The sequence below is a fragment of the Pseudopodoces humilis genome, chromosome 11 (assembly GCF_049639895.1).
Source record: "Pseudopodoces humilis isolate 2021_Gansu_Grassland_sample_001 chromosome 11, ASM4963989v1, whole genome shotgun sequence".
Classification (NCBI taxonomy): Eukaryota; Metazoa; Chordata; class Aves; order Passeriformes; family Paridae; genus Pseudopodoces; species Pseudopodoces humilis.
The window spans coordinates 24,341,690-24,366,926 of NC_142210.1; the positions used below are offsets into that span (position 1 = coordinate 24,341,690).

The 25,237-nt window shown below is 47.7% G+C and overlaps 1 protein-coding gene across 1 annotated transcript; it reads left to right on the top strand.

Moving 5' to 3' along the window:
- Window positions 1–20,138: 20,138 nt before the first annotated feature.
- Window positions 20,139–22,045, top strand: STRIT1 (small transmembrane regulator of ion transport 1). Its single transcript, XM_088060776.1, has 3 exons — window positions 20,139–20,151; window positions 21,617–21,748; window positions 21,951–22,045. The coding sequence occupies exons 1-2, from the start codon at window positions 20,139–20,141 to the stop codon at window positions 21,709–21,711; spliced, it is 108 nt and encodes a 35-aa protein (XP_087916902.1). The 3' UTR covers window positions 21,712–21,748; window positions 21,951–22,045.
- Window positions 22,046–25,237: the final 3,192 nt, after the last annotated feature.

Genomic DNA, 25,237 nt, shown 5'->3' on the forward strand with positions numbered 1-25,237 from the left:
CCTGAGTTTCCCATTCGCATCTTAAATAAGATGAATGTGTGTAAGAGTAAAACATTTAATTTTAAAACAGCCAGATTTTCACCCAAGTTGGGTCAATTTTGTTCTGAGGGCTGATGCTCATTTGGATTTGTTTTGATAAGATTTTAATGCCGTTCCTTTTTGCAACAGGGAAAATCATGTGCAGGAGCCTCAGTCACAGACGAGACAGTGGCACAGTGATTACACTGATTACAGATCTGCTTAGACATGCAGGAGGAGAAATAAATTGAATTTCTACTAGAGATTATCTTTTAAAGTCCTATGTTGGTTGAGACAGAAATTAAAACGAACAGTGCCTGGCTGGCCTAGTTGAGGTGGAATTTTGTGTGTGTAGAAAGCCACGGAAGTGGAAATACCTTCTTTTATATACTTTAGTGTAGCTTTAGTCTAGCTATGGACCAAGACAGGAGAGTTTGCAGTCTGGGTGAGCTGAGTTAGGCCTTGCCTTGTCTCTTCTCCCAGTGCTGGCCGGGCACGTGGGCATGGCTGTGCTTGTGAGGGAGGGATGGAGGCAGGGAGAGCAGCTGGGGCTGCTGCACTGCTTTGTTAGTCCTTGCTTTAGGAACAGTTGGGGTTTTAACATCAAGACTGGTCCTTGCCCTGTCACTGCTGCAGTCCAGCAGCCTTTGGAGGGTCTGGCTCCAGCCCGAGGAGCTCGGCAGCCTCTCTGCAGGTGGAGCCACGGGGATTTGCTGCTCTGGTTCCATGTGTGTGGAAAGGGATGCTGAAAAGGGAATTTGAGGTTCTAAACAGCCTGAATTTCACCAGTCGCTTGGCTGGACACAAATAAAAATAAATCCCGATCTTCCTGGTGGGCACATTTAAAAGAAATGTGAACTTCCATGTCAGACTTCATAATGACACAGAAATAGTTCCTTTATATTCAAACCAGTGAGGTCTTTTCCCTCTCATCTCAAACCCCTGTATTCTCTGATCTAATCCCCGCACACAGGGAATGCAGCCATGTACCAAGTGACACCAGGGCTGGGAACTCTGGTGTCTGAGAGCCCCAAACTTTGGGTGTGGGGCAGCCCTGTAGCTGTGAGGGAGGGCTGAGACCTTCCTGGAGGAGCCTCCTGGCTGGGCCCCCTGCTCCCCCCGAGTTCCTGGAGAAGCTGGGGTGAGGCACTGCTGCAGCAGTGTGGGGGATTTGCAGAGTCCCTGAGCTCTCCGAGGCCTGGGTGTGCAGGGAGCTCCACTCCAGCCCTGGTCTCAGGCTTGGCTGGGGGGAGACTGCCATTCACCAGTGCAGTGAGACTGTATTTATCCCATTTCAAGGAGTAATAGACTTAGGGAAGCACATCTTTATGGGGAACAGATGTCTGGAAGTAGATGATTAATTTGTGCTGAGTTTTCAAGCACTCATTTAACTTACAAGCTCTTTAAAGTGGATTCTTTAATGTAGTGTTTCACATCTTAAAACATTTATAGTCAAAATCTTATTTCAGTTAAGGATGTGTTTGTCTAAAGTGATAGTCTTAAATTCAGTGGAGTTCTGCAAATGAACACTGCTCAGAGAACAGAATATGGAGAGTTGCAGGGTGCTGCAGGTCATGTTAATTTGACTTTATTATTTCTAGGGCTGGTAACATATTTTCAGTAACGTGAAATTTCAGCTGCATCCAAGAGGATGCTCTTGCAGTGCAGAGTTCAGCAGGATGAGGGAACACGACTGAGTGCTACATTTGTGTGCTTTACACAGTGTGAATCCAGTGTGACTGGTGCAGTTGGTGGAGTTTCCCCAGCTGTGTGCTGGGGTGGGGTCTGTTTCTTGGCTGCTTGTCCAGACTTGGTCCATCTAAAGCTGTTCCAAAGGCACCAGAGATGGAAATTTGGTTTAAAGCATGTGTCAGGTTTCTTGTACTATTTCATACCTGATTTCCAAACAGAGGTGATGCTGAGTAAGCAAGATGGTAATTAATATTCTTGTATTTATTTTGTCTTGGGATTATGATGTCAAATATTTAGAATGTGCCTGGCCTTGTAAAGAGTGAGGGTGCATGTGCTGTTTGAATTAATTTAAATAAGCAGTAGTGATATTGGCTTGAACCCCACTTTTCTGCTATGGATGCTATCTATGCCCTGGATGGATTTGGCCTCTGGAGGAGCTGCTCCAGGCTCTGGCTGCATGCACAGGGTGTGGAAGGGGACTGTTCTTAACTGGGTGCTCGTTAGCTCTCTAAAGCTAATTGAGAGTCAGAGCTGCAGTGTGGAGCTGTGGGAGCACTGGGGCCATGTGGCCCTGGTTGCAGTGGGATCCTTCCCCACCCAAACGGAGAGAAAACTGCAGAGGATTTCATCTTTTACCATTTCCTGAAGCCAACATGTGCTTTCATGAGAGAAACCAAGATTTACCAATCAGTACAGTTTGTAATTGGAAAGATAAATCCTCAGCAGCTCCTCTGGTCTCTGTTCCAGGCACAGAGCTGAGCCAGCCTTGCAGCAGGAGTGCTGCTGGACTGACAGCAGGAGGGAGGGAAAAGAGCTGATGCACACATGTCCAGGAATTGTCCCTTTGATTTCCTAGCAGAAAAGCCCTTGTTTTGACTCAAAGGAAGTGTTTCTTTAGCCAGTAACTCGGGCTCCCCCATCACCAGGCCAGCAGCTCTGCTCTGCTGTAGGTCTGTGCTGGGAATGGTGCACAGGGATTCAGTCCAGAGCCAGAGGAAATGGTTCCTCTCTCTGGGATGGTTTTGGCAGCACCTCCCGCTGCACATAGTGGAGATGCTGAAAGCTCAGCAGGAGGAATTCACACAGCAAGGCCCTGTGCTGCTCTGATGGGAAGCTTTAAACAAGGGGTAACTCCATATGTTCTGTGTGAGGGATATAATAATCTAAATCAGACCAAAATTCTGCGTTGTTGGTCATACACATCCCATATATTTTCATTTGTTACCAAGTGAAAGAATTGTGGGGAGTGATGGCAGTCCTACAGTGCTGATCCACCAGTCTTCCCAGGCTCAACAGTCCAGAGGCTGCAGTTGCTGAATGTATTTCTGTTCATTTGTTATGGAAATGATTTTTAGAATTATTCAAACCATTATTGATTGATTGGTTAAAAACTGGAATGTGATATCTGATTTGGATTTCCCAGTTACTTTTCCCGAGGCATCTCCTCTGCAGAAGGCACAGGAACACAACCCCTCAGAGCTCACAGTTTTCACCCCCCAGCAGAATCCAATGGCAGCCTCCTGCTTTTGCTCAGGAAATCATTCCACCAACTGTTCTTTTGCCCAGCAACTTTCCTTCAACCTCTTAGATGGAGCAGGATAACAATAATGGAATGTTGTTAGGGATAGATACTTGTCCCTTGAAGTTTCTCTAGCATTTGTTAGTTTTTCCATTCCATTTCCATTTCTTCCAAGGAAGTTACTCCTACTACACCAGCAGGGATTTTTGGGACAAGTGATCAGGTTAGTTTGTTGATTTAAAAAAAAAAAAAAAAAAAAAAGGTTTAAATTGATACCTTTGTAGAGGCTTTCCTTCCATGGCTTTTCCCAGCCATGCTTTTTGCCTCCTGTCCATATCACTTTGTGGTGATCCAAGATGTGGATTTCATTTGATTTGTGCAGGCTGCAACAGATCCTGTTGGTGTGGGGCCAGAGAGACAGAATTTGCACCCCCTCCATAGCAGAACAAACCCTGGCTGCTCTCAGATGGTCAATTATCTTAATTGAGTTCTCTCTATTTATTAACAGATCTTTAGTTCGTCTTTCACTCTTACCTTCAGATTTCTCCCCAATCTTTCCCCATGTGTGAGACGAGGTGATTTCTATGCACGGGCTGTGCACGGAACAGATGGATCTGACAGCAATGCCATATTCTCCCACCAAAATTGACAGGATAATAAATGGAGATCTTGTTAAACTTGGCTGTGTTACCATCAGTGCTTGTTTGCTAATATTTCACAGCAAGGCAGACTGGCTGACAGGGCTTTGCTGAATGCATTGGCAGCAGCCTTTTCTTAAGCTTAAAGAAATAAAGAAGAGGAACAGAGATCTCTGGAGACCATGCCAAGACCAATCCAGAATATGATGGGGAAGCTCAGGGGCTGAGGGAGCCCAGGGCTGCCCATCTGACATGGATCTGACCCTCCTGCCAAAAGCTTTTCCATCCTAGCTCCTGAGCTACCCAGAATTGCACACAGAGCTGTTTGGCTAAAGCTGGGAATCTCTCCAGATCACATCTCCATTCAGCAACTGCAGCCTCTCTGCTGAATTCTGGGCCTGGCACAGCTGGGCACAGCTGGGCACGAGGATTCAGAGGCATCAGGAATGGACTGGGGGTGGCAGCAGCAGCAGGGAAGGATCTGAAAGAAACCCTTTGGGTTTTACTTGGCCCCCTGAGCCACACAAACACCTGCGTGGAGCTGGGCACAAGAGCTAAATAGCTGCCAGACAGACACTCATTAATGTTTAATTAATCACTCAGACACTGAGGGTGGATCCAGCTCTGGGGCTCGCACACCCGGGTTCTGTCACTGTCCCGTCTCTGCTGACAGTGCTGGCAGGGACCTTGAGTGTCTGTAGAACAGATTTGTCACAGCTGTGGTGTCACCCTGCTGCCTTGTGTTCTTTGTGTGTACTTGCATGTCTGAATAACATGCAGCTCCTCCAGACTGAAGTGGATCCTTTGGCTTCCAGGGGACAGGTTAAACCTCAGTGTATTTAATAAACTGATTTGGAGATACTTAGGGATGTCAGGTTTGTAAGACTTCATGAAGTCATATAATCTCTGGGGTCAGACTTTGTCTGGAATTTTTCTCTATTTCTCATGTGTGAAATTTCTCTATTTCTTTTTTTTTGCTATTCCATGTTATAGTCAAAAAATGGTTTTGATTGTTTTGTCACTGGGCTGCCCTGGTGGTCTCTCCATGTGGCATCCCTGGCATATGTCACTTTTCACTGGTGAATGTCACTTCTCACTGGTGAATTTATTATGTTGTCAAGACTCACTATACCTGTGGATCAGCAGGGATAGTAGGAAAACAAAAATCACCTGCTAAAGCTGACTGCATCTTTAGGAGCCAGAGATGAGTGAGCTCTCCTTGGTGGCGCACTGCCCCTCCACCCTGGGGACACTCATCTCTTGCTCATGCTCACCCCAGGTGTGGGCAGGAGGATCCAGTGAGGGGCTGAGCACATGGCAACAGAGATGAGCTTTGGGTCAAACCAGGTGTGCAGGGTCAGTCCTTCCCTCCCTTCCCTGGCTCCATCACAGCTCCCAGTGCTCCAGGAGAGCACTCTGAAATGTTTGGGGATTTGGTTTGGGCTTTGGAGTTTGGTTCTTTGGGTTTTTTAGTGTGAATCAGAGACTTTGTTCTTTGCCCTTTCATAAATGAAACCAATGCCATCTGTGCTGGAGGAGCTGCAGGGTGGCTTTGCTCTCCTTGCTGTGTGCTCAGCCTTAGAGCAGCTCAGGCTCCAGGGCTGGGTCTGACAGTGAGATTGGAGCTTTTCCCCTGCTGGCACCGGGCTGAGGGGTGGGGAGCGAGGAGTGCCTTGTCTGGGCTGTGCCTGGGGCTGTGCTGGGGCTGCTGGGCAGCTCAGGCCAGGAGGAGCAGGAGAATGTCCAGGAGCAGCAGGAGAATGTCCAGGAGGAGCAGGAGAATGTCCGGCAGGGGCAGTGTCCAGCAGCGGCAGGGGCAGTGTCCAGGAGGAGCAGGGGAATGTCCAGGAGGAGCAGGGGCAGTGTCCAGGAGGAGCAGGAGAATGTCCAGGAGGAGCAGGAGAATGTCCAGGAGGAGCAGGGGCAGTGTCCAGCAGGGGCAGGGAAATGTCCAGCAGGGGCAGGGGAATGTCCAGCAGGAGCAAAGGAATGTTCAGCAGGAGCAGGGGCAGGAGAACGTCCAGCAGAGGCAGGGGAATGTTCAGCAGGAGCAGGGGAATGTCCAGCAGGAGCAGGGGAATGTCCAGCAGTGTCCAGCAGCACCTCTGGGCCAGGGCTGGAGCAGCCCCAGGGGCAGGATGGGCAGGATGGGCAGGATGGGCAGGATGGGCAGGATGTGGATCACGCTCCACTGGGCTGTCAGCACGGGGCATCCTGAGCTGGGTTATTTTCTCATGCTGGATGGGAGCATTTAAGGTAACATTTGATCATTATTTTTCAACTCCTCTGTAACCATGGAGACCAGGAGCTTCCTAAAGCAAAGCAGGAGCTCTCAAGGTGCAGCTGGAACTCAGACATTTCTGCCTCTTTTGGCCTCTTGTCAAATCCTTTTGCTTTCGGGAAGCTGGAACAAAGAATCAGAGCGGCATATGTGGAATATTACACTTCAAATTAAAGTTCAGTGGGATAAATGTGAGTGGATCTGCCTTTGAAAACAAAGGGTAACTCAAAAGCTCCTCTCCTACAGCTCCTGCTCTGAACATGGAGGGTATATGCCAGGAAAAGGAGCAGGTACAGCAGATCTCTTTCTTCTCTATAAAACAAAAGCAAGAGGACCTGTACCTGGAAATGTCAGAAACCGAGGAGGTGGAAAAATATGATGGAAAATATCTCATTACTCATATACATTTGAATCTATAAACTGCTGGATAGGGATAGAAAAGTCTCTGTCATCTGACTTCCCATGATTAGTTGTTCCCACTGTGGCAGGATTGCATTGTGCCAGCTCCAGCTTGAAGGCAAGAGCTCTGGTGGATCAATGCAGTGAAGCCTGACTTTGTTTAGCACTCCTGCATCTTCAGCTAATGATTTTGCTAAATGTGCACATGGTCCTGCCTTACTTTTGTCAGATGATCAACAACTTCGTTGTCATCCTTAGTTCCTTACACTCATGTTCAGAGAGCAGAATTTATTTCCTCAGCATTTGCTTTATTGAATTGCAGTGTGTTTAACCTTGGGGTATGGCAGCAGAACAGAATGTTTGGGGTTTTATTTCTGTAATTGATAGTAGGAGCTCACTGCTGTGTGTGGTGAGTCCCCTGCAGAGCTGGGATCTGTGGAGTCAGTGCTTTCAGTGTCCAGGGCACATCCCTGAGGGAGCTGAGCTGCCCTGGCCCAGCTGCCAGCAGGAACTCTCACCTCCAGCAGTCCTGGTTTCCCTCCTTGGAGGGAAGTGAAATGAAGTTTTACTTCATTTTTACATTTTTACATTTACATTTCATCAGAATATTTCCTGGGTGTGGAAGAGATAGTTCTGTGAAACAGCAATAAAGCCATCCTGTAAGGAGAGCCCATGGATTCCTGCTCCCTGTCTTTAGCTTAACTTGTCCAGCAAGTGCCTCACTCCTCAGCCTGGGAATGGGCAGCAGCTTTCCCTGCGGCAGCAGGAAATGGGGGATTCTGCAGCCAGGTGTGTCTTACTGAATCACAAAAAATCACAAAAGATGTGTGAGTCTGGCTCGGGTGTACCAGGGTTGTTTACAGCTCTCGTGTGTGGCAGCAATCCCTACCCAGCAGGGAGGGAGCGGGGATCAAGCCCTGTGTGCAAAGATGTGCTGGGGAAATGCATTTGTGGCAATGAAAATTCATTGATTTGTGGTGCAATGAGTTGTCACATGTCAGGAGACACGAATAATGGATATGGATGAATTTTAATAGGCTTTTTAAAGTTATCTGGAAACGATCCTGAGTCCCACGGCAGTTCTGTGAGATTTCAGCCCACACAATCGTCATCTTGTTCAGAGAATTGTTATACATAAAGTTTGAGTAGCTATGGGGGAATTGTTTTCTTTTCTCTGTATTATACAGAAGACTGAATTTAATGACAGGAGAGGAAATGTCAGAACTAAATAAATGACTAATTCCTTGCAGCAGTAGAGCTGGTGCCATAAAACATAAGTTAATAAATGACAACTGTTTAGACAGGCTTGAGCCACCCTTAGTCTTCCAAGCATTTTAATGGCAGGGGTGGGTTGTGAGTGCTTTTCTCTGAAGCCAAGGAGCCTTGGCAGAACCTGGAATTACTCAGGGATGCTGCCTGGGGTGAGGGTTGTGCAGCCACAGACAGAGGTGCTGCCACCTTCCTCTTCTCCCTGGGGAGCCCTGCCTCACTTCAGGCTAAAAAATACCTCCCTTGCCCTAAGAACCAGTGGTGGGATCTGTGTGTCATTGTGTCCTCAGAGCAAGGCATTCCTCTATTAGCCAGAGCAAAGTGTGGCCAACTCTGGAGCTCAGCACTGCATCCTGCCCTCCTCCTGCAGCTGCTGCTGTCCCTGCCTCTGTCCCCTCCCAGCCCTGGCTCCCTGTGTGCCACCCCTGGGGTCCATCCATAATGCACTCTGAGCCATGAGTGACAGCATGCCAGGCTTCATAGGCTTTCATTTATCTTTAAGATTAGAAAATCAGCTTTACAATGTATTGAGGTAATAAAAGTCTTGTTTTTCTTCTTAAAAAATCAATGTGCAGGTGTGGCAGGGGAGCAGTCTGAGGCTCAGGATGCATTGATATCAAAATGTGTAGAGGGATCATTCAGCAACAGGCTGATTAAAAATCCAGAAGACAAGCTGGGAAGGAGATTTAATAAGGAAGGAAATGATCTCTGTTTTGTTTTTCTGGAGCAGCTGCTGATCACGAAATTGTGGCACAACAGTGCGACATCACAGAGGTAAAAGGGTGGAGCAAGAGGCAGTAGGAGCTTAAATTGGGATGTTGTGTTTGATGGAAGACAGTCCCATAATATAAGATCTATGATTAGTTCAAGATCTATATTGTTACAAAGATATTTTTCCCAAAAGAGCCAATATGCAGCTTAATTTCAGTACTAACATGACTTATTAGAGACTCCTTAATATTTATTAGAATTGGCAATGGAGAGTCAAAGAGGCTCTTTGTAGTCCTGGTATCTCCTTCAGTGAACTTGGAATCAGCTGTTAGCAGCAAATTAGTGAACAGCTGTAATTATGCTAAAAATATAATGTTGAGAGGATTAAGGCAGGCCAGGAATTGGCTGAGCAGTGGGGTGGCACAAGGCAAAGTGAATCTGCCCAAAGCAGCAGCCACGAGCACGGCTCACAGGCAGCAGTGACCCCGTGTGCCAGGCAAGGACAGGGCTGGGGGGATTCATGGATTTACTGGGCATTGAGGGCTGCCCTGAGCTGCAGGGGAATGAGCAGCCTGACATTCCACACGCTTCGCTTCAGAGGACGTGGCACTGGAAAGGCAGCGACATCCCTGGGGCTGCTGGCAGGGAGATCCTGGCTCCAGAGATGAGCTCGATGTTAATGAACTTGGGGAGCCACATGTGTGCCCTGGGTCACAGCCCAGTGTCCCTCCTGTGCCTGGGTCACAGCCCAGTGTCCCTCCTGTGCCTGGGTCACAGCCCAGTGTCCCTCCTGTGCCTGGGTCACAGCCCAGTGTCCAGGCAGGATCACCAGACCTTTACCACCTGTGAGATCTTCCCCACATCACCCTTTGCTCCTACCTGGAGCTGCCTTTTCCTTGCAGGTGTGAGCTGGAGCCCTTCCCAGGTGTCCCCTCCTGTACCCAGGCACTGCCACCCTCACTTTGGCCCCGGATTTGTCACAACAAACCCCACGTACAGATGTGGAAAAGCAGCAAAAGAACCAATAAAAGTGTCCCAAGTTTAATTTCATGAGCAAGGTAATGGAATAGGATCATTTTGACACAAGGGTTATTTTCTATTTGCCTTTTTAATTTGGAACATTCAGAACAGTTTGAGAGTTTTGATGTGTAATGAAACTCTGACCTGTTTTCTGCCAAATTGCAATTGTACAGCCTTGGCTTAGCAATACATTGCCTGCTGGAACTGGGGCAAAGTAAATCCACATACATTATGTAACTTGAATTGGTTTATACAAGGAGAAAGGGATATATCTTAAGCTTTTTAAATAAGGGATAAGTACAATACTGGGAATTTGTTAATATCATCTCATGCTAAATTTTAAAATGCATTTCCAGGTGCAGCATTTAAAGATGAAGCTGTTTAAGTGATGGGATCATTGGCTTCCCTGTGTCTGAGAGCTGTCATTGTAGGGATGGGACTGAGTGTTGTGCTGTGGTGAGATAATGTTGGGAGGAGCTTGCTGGATGTACCTGGATGGGCAGAAAAGCAAGGAAATCAATCATTTGTCAGAGGAAATAGAAATAGTTGTGGTTTAAGGCCCAGGCTCTCCTGTAATGTTCATTAAAGTCAGTGAAGAGCTCCAAAACCAGCTCCTTCTGTCAGTATTATTGACCAACCTGGAGAGAACCATTCAAAACTTTTAATTTTAGTAGGAGAAAATTAATTTATTGACATTTTAAAGCATATTGACTACTTTGGGGAGGATAATACTTTAGAGGGTAATACTTTGAAATCTCTCAGTTGTGCAGTTTTTTAATGTCATCATTCCAGTGTCAGAGCCTAGGGCAGAGCACAAAGAGACAAAGCTGTGATCTTAGTGACTTGTATGTACACCAGTACATAATTTATTATCTATGCCTAACTTCATGCTTCTGGAGTGACTGGGGGGCAAGGTGCAGTGGGACAGGGTGAGCACTGCACTGGGAAATGCAGCCCAGGGATCGTGCAGCAGTAAGTGTAGTAACAAATTAAAAATAAATCGACTAAAAATAGAGTGTACATCACCAAAGCTGGAACTCGACATGCTGTCAGACATCAGTCCCAAAAAGGGCCCCAGGTGCCCTGGCCATGGGGAAGGGACCAGCCCTGCTCAGCTGCTGCTGCCCAAACACAGAGCCTGGGAATTGTTTCCACATGAGGGCACGGGGCTGCTCTGGCAGGAGCCTGTGTCACAAACCTCCCTCTCTGGTTGGCAGAGGACACTTGTCAGGCACAGGACAAAGGCCAGAGAATTACCTTTTAAGACTGTTTTACTCAACTTTCAGTAGGTTTTTTAATGCTGTCATTGCCCTGAGCGTTGGCACGTTGGAAGTTGTGACATACATCACTAAATCTGAATGCTGAGGTTTGTGCTGCCCTTGTTCTCCCCCCAGGGAGAACAGGGAACAATTCCTTCCCAATATCCCATCTAACCCTGCCTCTGGCAGTGGAAGCCATTCCCCCTTGGCCTGTCCCTCCAGCTCCTGCTGTTCTTGCCCAGGTTCCTGGTGTCCTTTCACAAGTCCTGCTGTGTGGAGCTGTTGGAAGGGCAAGGGTGGCATCCTTGTGACAGCTCCTCACTCCTGGAGCAGTCACCAAAGGGATGATCTAAGGCTCCTTTAAGCTCTGTGAAGGACACTGTTTTTAACTGAAGTTCTCTGGGATCAATATTAACTCACATGAGCTTATTTTAGGAGAGAGCCATGGCACCAAATCCTGCACTGACCTGCAGGCTTGGCCCCTGAATATTAATTGTTTCCATTTAAATGTCCCTTAATACATCCAGAATTTCAGGTCAATGTAACTACCTTTGCTACTAATTTAATTAGCATTCATTTAGAAGAAAACATCCTTTGGCATTTGACAGCATTTAAACTTTATGTTGCTTGTTCAGAAATAACTCCCAAGGGGAAAAAGTCACTTAGGGAATGTTTGAAAAATCCCGAACTGTTTGGAGATTAAACTGTTGCTTTACTTTCCTTCCTATGTGATTCCTCATACTGAAATAAGCCTTGGGCTTTTAAATCCTCAATTTGCATGAAGGAATGTATCAGATAATAATAATAATAATATTCTCTGAATATATTTGTATCAGCAGCAGCATCAGTTTCTCTGGGGTGGACAAGTGATTTTTGTGCTTCTTTGAGGGTTTTTGTGTATTCTAAACTGCTGCTGCTGGTTGATGATGATGGTAACTGTTCATGTAACACATGGGATATTTTGACTTCAGTATTTCTGGGGATTTTTGTAGCCTAGAAAACTCCATGGCAGCACCTGCTGAAGCAGCAAAGGCTGGTGCTCAGGTAAAAATCCATGAAAAATTCTGAGAGGCATTTAGAAAACACGGAGATCTTGCTATCTGCTGCTAAGATGATCCAGCAGAGGTTATCACACCCCCAGGAGGGTGGTTTTCCTCCATTTTGCTATAAATCCAAACTTGAAGATAACTTATCAAAAGACTATTTTTAGAGATTATACCCCTATAAAAATCTTCAAAACGATCTTTTTTCTGCCAGCCTTCAGGCTTTTCTGCCTGTCCTTTCACTGGCAGCATGATTGTAAAGCTCTTAAGCCCTTACAAAAGATAACATGCTCTTGATGAGGTTTAAAGATATCTTATTTCAGATTAATTTAAATGAACCCAGAATAAACTGACTCTGAGTAAAGCCTTTACTGAGCTAAGACTTTCTGCATTTTTGCAGCAATTAACTTGAAAGTGGCATAATTCAAATGGTAAATTTCTGTGTGCAGGGAAGGGCCTGGACAAGGGACCGTTGGCCTTTTATCTTTTGAAAGAGGATTTTATAAATCCATTATTGTTCAAAATATAATACCAATTTGGGGAAATTTCAGTTGTGACCTCTTTTGATTTTTGAGGAGAGACAGGTGAGTTCAGGCATTGTTCTTTGTCCCTAAAAGCAAGGGAAGGGGTTGGAGAGGTGGGGTAACAGAAATGTGGATGATGGAAATGTTTCCCAGGGCAGTGCTGTTGCAGGAGGAGCTCCCTTCCCAGTGCTGATGTGGTTATTTGAAGTTGTGGTTATTTGAAATAATTTTCTGGTGGCTGTGAGGTATCATTGAGGTGGCTAAGGGAACAGGGAGAGCTGCCTCACTGAGAGCTGTAGGTTCTGCATCCCAGCAGGAGGGGTTTGCATCCAGAAATCCAAGACAAAATAATATTACTTCTACGTAAACATTATGTAGTGTAATTAATTCTAGAAATACTTCATTGTTTTTCATTTTGTTGAGCATTCAGAGGAATTTTCCCCAAAGGCTGGGCCAGTGCTGGCCTGGCTGCTGGCACTGCGGGCAGGGATTGCCATCTGCTGGCAGCCAGCCCTGCCCGGAGCAGCAGCAATTCCAGGAGAGATTCCCAGTGCTCAGCTCCTGGAGGAGCTGTGGGAGCTGCTGGGAGCCCAGTGAGTCCCTCTGAGCTGGGCAGTGCCACAGTGCCCGGGGACAGGCTGGTGTCACTGTCACACACACAACGATTCACACAGACACAGCTCCGTGGGGGGTAGAGGAAGAAAAAAGCTTTATTCTGTCCTTTCAGTATTCACAGATTCTCGACAACGACCAGGGGTTGGATAGTTAGGTTACTGTCACCCTGAGAATCAGGACTTTCCATATTGTTTTCAGAATTTCTAGCCATTTTTCCAGGAAAGTAACTGTAAACATAGGTGTTTATACATTCCATTAAAGATATACCTTTTGATGGACATCTCTCACGGCCAGTGTGGTTGGGAAGGTGGTGACCTGACTATCCAATCCCTGGTCATTGCTGAAAACCTGTAAATACTGAAAGAACAAATAAACACTTCTTCCTTCACCACACCTCGAGCTGTGTCCATGTGAATCATTTCGTGTCCGACAGTGACAGGCTACCACCTTCCCAACCACACTGGTCGTAAAAACGTCCATCAAAAGACATATCTTTAATGGAATGTATAAACATCTATGTTTATAGTTACTTTCCTGGGAAAGTGTCTAGAAACTCTGAAAAACAATATCTGAAGGCTTGATTCTCAGGGTGACAGGTCAGGGCTGCCCAGAGTGTGCCAGGAGCCAGAGTGCCCTGGTGGGACTGTGAGCTGGGATAGAGCTGGGATAGAGCTGGGATAGAGCTGGGATAGAGCTGGGACTGTGAGCTGGGATAGAGCTGGGATAGAGCTGGGACTGTGAGCTGGGATAGAGCTGGGATAGAGCTGGGATAGAGCTGGGATAGAGCTGGGACTGTGAGCTGGGATAGAGCTGGGACTGTGAGCTGGGATAGAGCTGGGACTGTGAGCTGGGATAGAGCTGGGATAGAGCTGGGATAGAGCTGGGATAGAGCTGGGATAGAGCTGGGACTGTGAGCTGGGATAGAGCTGGGATAGAGCTGGGACTGTGAGCTGGGATAGAGCTGGGATAGAGCTGGGACTGTGAGCTGGGATAGAGCTGGGATAGAGCTGGGACTGTGAGCTGGGATAGAGCTGGGATAGAGCTGGGACTGTGAGCTGGGATAGAGCTGGGACTGTGAGCTGGGATAGAACTGGGATAGAGCTGGGATAGAGCTGGGACTGTGAGCTGGGATAGAGCTGGGACTGTGAGCTGGGGTAGAGCTGGGATAGAGCTGGGATAGAGCTGGGATAGAGCTGGGATAGAGCTGGGATAGAGCTGGGACTGTGAGCTGGGATAGAGCTGGATCTGTGAGCAGGGACTCAGTGACACTTCTGCAGGTGTTGCAGGATTCAGTGACACCTGCACACTCCTGCAGGTGTTGAAGGACTCAGGACTGTAGGTGTTAAAAGGGTTGGACAGGGCTTGGAGTGTCCTGGTCTGTGGAACAGGACCCTTCCCATGACAGGGGTGGAACAAGATAGGCTTTGAGGTCCCTCCCAACCCAAACCAAGAACTGGCTTCCAAAAGCTAAAACCAGTCAATTCTGGGAGCTTAGTTTGGGGCAAAATGCAGAAAGAACCTAGACACATGAGAAGGGTGGGGAGAGTTCACGTGAAAGAAGCAGCAAAGTCTCTGTTTGTGCCTGTAAATAGTGCTCCTGGTTACTGAGGATCTGAGCAGCAGCCGGCCTGCCCATCCCTGTCACCTTGGAGCATCCTTGGCCAGCACCACAGAGGCTTCAGGTGCTTCATTTCTGTAACTGCTGTGGGATTCACGTGGGATTAAAGTGAGCAGGGGCAAAGGCACCACAGGGTGGGGAAACTCCTTCTCCAAAGCCCCAGAACAGTGAATACATCTTTCCTGAGGGATGTTTCAAAACCAGCAGGTTTAGTTTGTTTAGAACCCCCAGCCCACACCTGCACAGAGCTGCAGTGGCTCTGCTGACTGAGCCTCCTGCTTCCCTGCAAACAGGAGTTTGCTCTGGCTGTCACAAGAGGGAACTGCAGCGCCACTTTGGAGTTGCTAAAACGGCTCTTTGCTTACAAATAAGATTGGCTTTTAATTTGTGCATGAAATTGTCCATTTTTATTGCTTTTGAGAACTTTATTTCTGGTCAGGTAAAACTTGGTAATATCTTCACGGCTTTTCAAGGCTTGCAGAGCCTTTTTGAATTAACTGATTTGCCATGGTAAATTTAAAAGTGCATTTTTTCCCAGCACAGAGGTTCATTTAAAAAGGAATATATAAGCTGTAGGAAAAGCAAGGACAAGGATCCCTCTCATGTTCTCCTTCAGATAGATGCACTGCTAAAGGAGGGAACATCTCCATGGGGGTGTGGAATGAGAGAAGCTGATGCCAGAATCCCCTGGAAAATGAAAGAGAAGATGACCTGGTTGGTTGTCTGCAAGATGAGTGGAAGTGAGGCAGCCCCTGCAGCGGTGCCAGTCTGGCACTGAGATCCCAGGCACCCAGCTGGCATTCCCAGGGTGAGTCTGGAGTGTGTGGAGCTCCCTGGCACTCACAGGAACTGCTGGGACATGCTGGGGGCTCCCTGCACCTGGGTATGGCTTGGATTTATCAGAGCTTTTCTTCTGCTCTTGAATTTTGTCCCAACCTTGATTTTCCCAGTTTTTAAGAGCAGGGAGTCCTCATATGAGCAGGTGAGAGCAGGACATCTGCAGGTGTCTCTGCTGGGGGAGGTGACTTTAGGGCTTCCTTGTACCCACCTGAGCTGTAGTTTTTTTAATATGTGGTGGTGCTGCGCTGATGGTTGGACTTGGTGATCTTAAAGGTCTTTTCCACCATTAACCATTCCCTGATTCTATGAAAATGTAGAATAAAAGATTCTAAAGAAATCCTTCATTTTGCTCTAAAGAGGACATTGAAATTAATTTGCTCCATTTTTTCCAGTGTTTATGGTCCACTGGAATGGTCAAATCAAGAAATAAACCTTACACAAACATGACATTTTAGAAAGTCTTTCACAATTCATGATAACGAGCACACGCTTTTTTCTTCAGCCAGTTTGTGTTTTGCCACTGTGTTCCTTGCTGGCACAGGCCAATGTTCTTTCAGAGGACACAGGAAGATCAAATAAAGATGTTTTCAGTCCATGTCTGACTTTGCCCAGCACATGAGCTGAAATTACACAGGCCAGTGGTTGTTTGTGAACGCAGCATCTTCACTCTGGTCAGTTCTTTTCAACCAGGAAATGTGGGGCTGAACCGAGAGCTGGGACACACATCCCAGCTGAGCATTTCAGTCCCTTGTTTTGCAGGAGCTGGAACAAAGGAGCAGCCAAAAATGTGATCCAGTCTCCAGCTGTTCCCACCCCTGTGTGCGGGATCAGCCAGAGCACCCTGCTAAAACCCTTGTTGGAGTGTCCCAGGTGGCTCCAGCCCCCTCCTGCCCCTGAGCCTGGCACGGGAGGTGAGGGGTGGTGCTCAGGGGGCTGCAGCTGCTGCAGGGCAGTTTGGGGGCTGGGGGTGCCCTGGGGGTGCCCTGGGGGTGCCCTGGGGGTGCCCTGGGGCTCCTCCCAGCTTTGTGCCAGCCCCAAGCACCTCCTGTGCCTGTACCAGGGAGTCTTCCTCAAACTCTTTGCTGCACACAGAATGCATTGCAAGTTATTTTTTCTCATCCAAGGAAACAGAATGGAGTAATTATTAACTTCATTTTTCTGTCACAGCAGAAGAATCAGATAGAAAATGCAGCGTGGTAAGCCTGGAGTTCTAACTTGGTCCAGGAGTTAGGATTCAGTGCAAATCCAAATGCACAAAACCACCAAAATCCAAGATACATTAAACACCTTTCAGTTCTGAAGAAAATGCCAAGTAGACAGTAAAAGCCACAGCAACAGGTTGCAGTAGTGTATAAATCACAGCTCACATCCTCCAGAAAGCTGCCATTTCTCAAATCATAAACCCTGGGTATTTCTGCTGGGGTTCCCTTGCAGAATAACAATCACAGGATGGGAAGCAGTGGGTGAAGTCTTTATATGAAGAAGCTGGAACCTGTCCTGTGACTGGCCCTGAGCTGTCCTGGGGGACTCAGGGAAAGGAGCCAGAGCTGCTCTGGCTCTGATAATCTGTGCCTGGGGACACTGGGCTCTGTGTTCAGCTGCTGCCACCCCTGGGCTGTGCCCGGGGCTCCTGGTGCTGCTCTGACCTCCAGCTCTGCAGGGCCCCAGCGCTCCCAGGAGCTGCTGCTGGGGAATGAGGTGCCAGGGAGATGGAGCCATGCCCTGTGCCAGCTCCAGGGGAATCTGCCATCCCTCAGGTGCCAGGGAGATGGGGCCATGCCCTGTGCCAGCTCCAGGGGAATCTGCCATCCCTCAGGTGCCAGGGAGATGGGGCCATGCCCTGTGCCAGCTCCAGGGGAATCTGCCATCCCTCAGGTGCCAGGGAGATGGGGCCATGCCCTGTGCCAGCTCCAGGGGAATCTGCCATCCCTCAGGTGCCAGGAGCTGGAGCTGCACAAGGGCAAAGCCCAGCTCGTTACCGTGGCTGTTCTGAGACACCCGTGGGACTGACCCAGGAGCGGCTCACGGAGATCTCAGCCCCGTGGTGCTGTTCCACAGCTGCAGCTGGGTTTTGCAGGTATCTCAGCATTTGGCTGAGTGATGCTTCTCTCTGCCAGCAGAAATGATGTGAAGACCCAGAGCCCTAGGAAGCAGCATGTGGAATTAATTATTTAGTAGCTTAATACATGGATTTTTTCAGGTCTTTGGTCGCGCAGTTATCAAATAACTCAGCCTGTATTTTCATGATGTAAATGTGAGTAGAAGTAATGTCTAGCAATTTGTAAGGGAGCTTTCAAATGCTAAGATTGGTGTGACTAATAAAATGCATTTCATTAGACAAATTTTCCACACATAAACCTATTTTGTGAATGCAATAATCTGATATTCTCCTATGTTAGTCTGCAGGTCACAAGAGAGTATGGGAAAATCATAAAATAATTCAAGGCATATAAACTTGGCTTTTGATTCGCTAGTAAATCAGGGTTCTTTCTTAAAGGAAAAAGGCCAATTGAAAGAAATGTGATTTAAAAATTAATACCAGTATCACAAAGCTATAAAGATTTTATTACTTGGAGCATTCCCTTTGTGAAGATGAGTTGGTCTGTCCTTGTAATCTCCTCTAAAGCAGTGTAGGCTGCAGTTATTTATAGGGATCATATAGAATTTGTAAAATGAAGTGTTTCTTTGGCAGCCTCCTGCATGTGGGTGCAGATTCCCAGAGGTTCCAAGTACAGTAACAAAGACAGAAATGTGACATTCCAGTATGTGATCTCTGGCTACTGCTGCAGTGATGAAGATTGGGATGTGCTTTAAACATATTGGCTATTTTAACACTAAAAATGGCCCATTTGCTTTGCAAAGTGGGGGGAGGTCAGTGAGGTTCTGACTGTTCCTGCCCAAACACCAGGCACTAAAAGGATTTCTCCCCTTAAAAGCGCTTCTCTCACAGGAAGCCTTGCAGCCCTGCTGCCTTACCCTGTTCCTCCTCCTAATTTGGGCCCTAATTCCCTTAAAGCACTGTAGACATTTAAAACATTTGAAGTGATACCCAGCTTTGAGCAGTTAATGGGAACAAAGACCCAAAGGTTGCCCTGAGACTAATCTGTCTGAGCACCTCAGTGAGCTGGAGGCTAAAAACGAATCTCATTTCTGAGCCCAACTGCCCATCCAAGTGTAACTCTGGAAATTGAGTATCTCAGTGTCTCTGTTTGTGTCAAAGCACAAACAGAGAGGGAAAAACATAAAACAAGATCACGTAATTGGGAACAGATAGAAATGAGGGAATTGTTGTTCTTGTGCATTGTCCTTCAGCAGAAAAGCAGTAGATGCATTTTGCCACAGACTATTCTGAGTATTTTCTTAAGCCTTCTGTGCTCTCCTTGTTTTTATATTTTGAAACTGTCCCTCTGCTTCTTCTTTTGGCTGTTGGACTGAGGTCTATTGTAGAATTGATGGCTGCAGTTCATTCCTCAGTTTCCAACAGAAGATGTGTTGTTTAAAATAATGTCTGTATTGTTACTGTGTTCTTTGCTGCAGTTCCAACTTTGATCTCCTTCAGGTGCAGCTGTGGACGTGCAGGGCAGCACTCACAGGGGAGCAGTTTCCCAGAGTGGTGTGAGCAGCAGGGACTCGCTGCCCTCGCTTGTGGCAACTGGGCCTGGAAGGATCCCAATCCCTCAAGGTCAGATGGTCTTGTCAGGAATATGTGATTCCTGCTGGAAATTATTTCCATGAGATCAGATGGATAGATATAATTAGCAGAACCAAACCAGATAGGATTCTTACAGGAGCAGCTGTGCAGCTAACAAAGTTATTGTATCAGAGATTTTTTTTTTCAATAAGTATTTTACACAGAGTCATATTTCTTTTCACAACAAATTGGATCTTATCCCAAAAGGATTTGCTTTATAGCAAAGCCAGACAAAGAAAGTAAAGCTCATGGTTTGTTCTCGTGTCTCAAAATGTTGTGATAGGCTGAACTGTGCATGGCATAATAAAGTGTTCCATAGCCCTGAGTTTTATTGTAAGATTGCTCCCATTCTGGAGAAGCAGTAATGAAATCCCCTTCCTTAGGGGATGCCTGGGGAGGGCTGTTCCTCCCAGCTGTGGTGTGGGTGTGATGTTGGACACGTTCCTGCCCCCTGCTTGGGGATCCCTGCAAGCAGCCCTTCCTTGGGACTGAACTTCTGGGAGCAGGAGATGCTTAGCAGAGAGCTGATAACTACAGGGATACCTGCACAGGAATCCTGAACAGGGCTGGCCTTCCCACAGGAGAGGGATGAGAGAAGAGTGGGGGGCTCAGAACACACTGATCCCTGTCACACTGGAAATACAGGGGGGGCATGAGTGTTATCTGCATTTACCGTGGGGGCTTCATGGGTATAAAGAGACTTAAAGCAATTTCCACCCGTTTCCCTCCCTCTTCAAAATCTCCCTCCTTAGAGATTTCAGATGTTTCAGTGTTTCAGATTGCTCTGAAACAGAGCTGCAGTTGGAGGAACAAGCAGAGGTAACCTTGAACCCCTGAATTCCTGCCTTTTTAGACAATTGAATGCTTAAAGCCAACCCCTGGCACCAGGGAGCCAGGCAGCTGCAGCACATTCCAAATATTGCTCTATTTAAAGCATCCCAGGGCTCTCAGAGCAACTGCAGAGACAAACCTTAACCTGCCATTAAACTAGCAGAGGGGGAATGGCAGAACCAGGTAAGAGGCACAATTAAATGTGAATATAATAATATACTGAAATTAATAGATTTGAGCAATGCAGTGTGAATATACTCAGCTACCTGTATTTTTGTCCGATACACTGTATATATTTTACTTTTCAGCAAGAAAGTGTAATCACTTTAAAAGCTAATTCTATTAACAGCTTGGGTTTCTCCTGTATTTTTGAATCCTACCCTTTTTTGTTTTCTTTATTTTTTGTAGTTGTCATTCCAAGTTAGCTGACACAATAGGACAGTGTGTAAAATGAGTTATGTTTGACAGCATTTCTGTTACACTGTGTGTAGCTGAGCTCCAAGTGTAGTGCCAAGTGAACACAGAATAATTTAGATTTTAACCCCACAAAGCTCAAGTGGCAGAGCAAAATGAAATTTTAATAATGACCTTTCCATTGTAAGCACACTTCACTCTCTCCAAGGAGAAAATGCAGTTTATAAAAATGCATTTTATATCTATTGTAAATTATTATTCACTTAAATTTACAGCTGTAGCTGTGGTGTGTGCTGTGTGCACAGTTACTCAGGTAACACTTATAAAGGGAACTCTTTAATACATCTTCATAGCTACGTTCAGAGTTTCTAAAGCCTTATCTCCTGGTTTTTAATGCACCACTGGTATCTAGGGAGGGTGAGTTTCTGCTAAGGCACACAAGGACACTGAACACTATTTATTTGAGTTTTCATTGGACTGGTAGCCCCAGAAATTACCCTGGTACTGCTTTAACCTGGAGCTCCCATAAGAAAGGCCGGCAGTCAGCAGCTCCAGCAGAGCTGGGACAAACCCCTGTGTGCCCCCAGCAGGATCCAGCCCTGCCTTTGGGCCCCAGAGCAGTGGAACAGGTCAGGGACTGCCTGGGCTAAAGAACACCCAGGTTCAGGGCAGGATTTTTGTGCTGTGGGGCTGTTCATGTGTTTGATATTTTCATGGCAGACACACCGTGCAGTGTCATGGTGAGACAGCTTTGCTTTAGAAGAGGGCTTTAGAAGAACAATGTGGCAATCCTTAAATTATTAAGCATCCCTCTGAGTCTGCCTGCTTGATCTAAACTGTGCAAGGTGTTGTGAATAGATTTACATAATTTATTAATACCTTCAAAAACCTGTAATTCTATTAACTGTGTAAAGAGGGGCTGTAAGAGGTTGTAATATATTGGTAATAATAGGGTCTCAAAGTCTGTTACTCTGCTTTCTGGCAAGAGTGTGCTGTTTGCAGGAAACTGATAGAAGGGTCTTTAAAATTCTGATGTTTTGTGGAGATGTATTGATGTGAGGCCAGTCCTGCTTCCTGTGTGCTCCACAGAGAACCTGGGCCTGCCCTGGGCTCCCCTGAGCCTGCTGAGCAGCCTGAGCCATGGCTCAGCCACCCTGGGACACCCCGGGGTGGCTCTGGTGCCATTCCTTCAGCAGTTCCCTGTCCATGTCACTGACACAGCTTTCTGTGCCAGCCCAGGCCCCGCTGGCCCGCCTGCTTGTCCCGGTGCTGCTGGCGCTCGGCTGGGTCGTGGGCTGTGCCCTCATGGTCTACATTGTCTTCTCCTGAGGCAGGAAGGGATGGCAGTGTCACCCACTGTCCTGTGGTAAGTGATGGCAGTGTCACCCACAGCCCTGCAGTGACGGCAGTGTCACCCACAGCCCTGGGGTGACAGCAGTGTCACCCACAGCCCTGCAGTGACAGCAGTGTCACCCACAGCACCCTGCAGAGGTGTCAGTGTCACACACCAGCTCCCCCTGCCCTACTTGGCACTGCCACCCTTTTAAATGGATTTTTGTGTCTTACAGGTCAGAAGAACCTACAGTGATGTTGAGGAGAAGAACATGGAAATTCAGTTTGCATTTCTCATGACAATAATACTTATAAAATGAGTTAATTTTAATATCAACAATGTAAATGTCGTGCACACTTTTTATCCTTTGGGAAGAATCACCAAGCCAATTTCCCTGTTCTCAGATTATTTGCAATTGAGGGAGTGTTTTTGGATTCCTGTAGTAGGTCAGACACCTGCCTGCTTGCTGAACAGCAAACTTTTAAAATAGCTACTACCAGCTAAGGAACTTCAAGCTTGCTAGAAACAGGCAAGGGTTAATTTCTCATAGGGTCTGGGCAAATATTTTTAGCTTATTATGGGGAAAATCTCCTGGAGTCTATTGTTATGAAACAGAAACTTTGTATGTCCTTCAAAAAGAAAACCTCGGGATAATTCAGAGCTGGGAGGGTTGTACAGCTAAGTGTGTCTGGATCTCAGACTCACCAGGGGCCCTCAGTGTCTTCTACTGGGGGGGTTTGCCTTCTTAATTATAATTGGAGACAATTACATCCCCCTACTCAATAATAAGCCATGTGAATTTTCAGTGACTTTGCCATTTAAATCACAGCTGAACATCAGATCACTGCATTTTCACTGACAGCTTTGGGCTTTTGAGCATGAGGATTTTTCTACTGCAGAACTGCAGTTCTGAGAAGATGAAATCATTAATAATGCAATCCCCAGTTAAAGCAGAGAATTGATTGTGAGAGGCGTGACTGGAAGATCCCAGCAAGATGTAAGTTTAAGGGAATGTAAAAAAATTCTTAATGACCCTTGATGGGGTTAAATAGAGAATGAAACTATTTTTTTGACTCCTGCTCACACAATTGGTATAATTTTGAGAACGTGAGGAAGGCACATCAGTCAGACATTCCATCTCCATCTGTGGGCACTGTCTGTTGAGCTTTAGGAATGGAAACACAAATAGATGTGACCATAGTGCAGCCATGGCCATTCCTGGGCATTCCAGCAGTCAGCAGGAGCACTGAAGTGTGACATTCCGTTTGGGAATTGTCTTAACCCCGGGTTTCTTCACCTGTGAATGAACTGAGGGCACAGAGGGGATCCAGTCTCATCAGATGTCCTGAAACAGAGGGGTTAAACCCTGGGGATTCCCGATTTCTGCATGGCTGCTGTGTCCTGTGAGCACCTGAGCAGGATTCCCGATTTCTGCATGGCTGCTGTGTCCTGTGAGCACCTGAGCAGGATTCCCGATTTCTGCATGGCTGCTGTGTCCTGTGAGCACCTGAGCAGGATTCCCGATTTCTGCATGGCTGCTGTGTCCTGTGAGCACCTGAGCAGCACCTCAGGGAGTCCCTGCAGTGGGAACATCTCCCTCCCTCCCTCCCTCCCTGCCAGGGGCTGGCTGCGCCCAGAGCCCACCCTGAGCACACACCTCAGGGTCTCACCTTCAGTTCCTCACTGAGCCCACCCAGACCGATCCAGCTGTGACTCCACAGTGACCACGGCTGTGTTTTTACAACTCACTTCATTTACCAGGCACAGAGGGAAACAGTTCTGAAAGGTCCCACTGGCCCAAACATCTCTTTGGGTGTCTCACAACGCTGGAAATCAAATGTTTCCAATTAAAATGTTAGAGATAAAATGTAAACACTACAATCTGGTTTAGCTTTACCTGATTTTTGAGATCAGATTTGGCGGAACAAACCAAAATAACTTTCTAGGCTGGCGTCAATATTGTCGAGCTGACTTGCTGTATACAAAGCAGAAGTTTCTGCCAGTTTTATGGGGTAATAAAGAGAGGATTATTCCAAGAAAATATGCATCCCCCACACTGTTGGAAGATTGCTGAGCACTGCAGAGTGACCTTTTGTAACCACCTTCAGACAACCCACTTGGGTGTCTGCTCGTGGTGCAGCATGAAGCTCTCCTTACGTGCGGGGGTGAAAGGTTTGGGATTTTTCATTCCTGAAAAATAAAACGAGTGTTTGAGAGCCAGGTTCTTTTCTCTCAGAGAGGTGCTGGTGATTGAGGGGAGAAAAACCATGTACATTCAGATTTCTTGCAAAACGCTGGTGCTGCACTATTGAAGCCAGGTGATAACTTCAGTGTCAGGCCATTACAATATTGTTACAGTATGATGCCAGGCTTGCCCTTGGCCTCTGCCTGGATTTCCCCATTTCCCCTGAACAGCTCTTAGAGTAAATCGAGCAGAGAGGAGTGTCTGTCCCCCTGTCCTGGGATGCAGCATGTGGCATCCTGGAAACTTCCAGGCTCATGTTTATATTCTTTCAATGCTCGTAATCCCATTTAAGGATGTTGGTGTACACAGAGCATGACTGGTGCAGAGCATGTCCGTGGTGCAGAGCAGAGCCGTGGGGATAACACCTGCTCGGGAGTCACTCTGGGTGGGACAGGGATAACACCTGTATGGGAGTCAGAGTTTGGGTGGGACAGGGATAACACCTGTATGGGAGTCAGAGTTTGGGTGGGACAGGGATAACACCTGTATGGGAGTCAGAGTTTGGGTGGGACAGGGATAACACCTGTATGGGAGTCAGAGTTTGGGTGGGACAGGGATAACACCTGTATGGGAGTCAGAGTTTGAGTGGGACAGGGATAACACCTGCCCGGGAGTCACTCTGGGTGGGACAGGGATAACACCTGCCAGGTGCGCTCCGCAGGGGGGCGCTGTTCACCTGCCCCCGCCCTCAGGAGCCCCGGGGCCCTAGGAGCGACCCCGAACCGGATCCGGGGGGTCCCGGAGCCCCCGGTGTGACCCCGAACCGGATCCGGGGAGTCCCGGAGCCCCCGGTGTGAGCCCGAACCCCAGCGAACCCCGGATCAGGAGGGACGCGGAGCCCAGCAGCGCCCGGCACGCCTCAGGTAGGAGCCCCGGGCGGGTCCGTGGTGGGCGGGCCGGGCCCTCAGAGCCGCCCGGGTCATCAGAACCGTCCGGGCCCTCAGAACCGTCCGGGCCCTCAGAACCGTCCGGGTCATCAGAACCGTCCGGGCCGGGCCCTCAGAGCCGTCCGGGCCCTCAGAACCGTCCGGGCCGGGCCCTCAGAACCGTCCGGGCCATCAGAACCGTCCGGGTCATCAGAACCGTCCGGGCCGGGCCCTCAGAGCCGTCCGGGCCCTCAGAGCCGTCCGGGCCCTCAGAGCCGTCCGGGCCCTCAGAACCGTCCGGGCCCTCAGAACCGTCCGGGCCGCGGGGCCCGGCTCAGGTGAGGCGCTCCCTCGGCTGTGCAGGGCCCGTCTGCTCTCCCTCAGTCTCCAGCCCCGTTCCAGCTCCCTCCG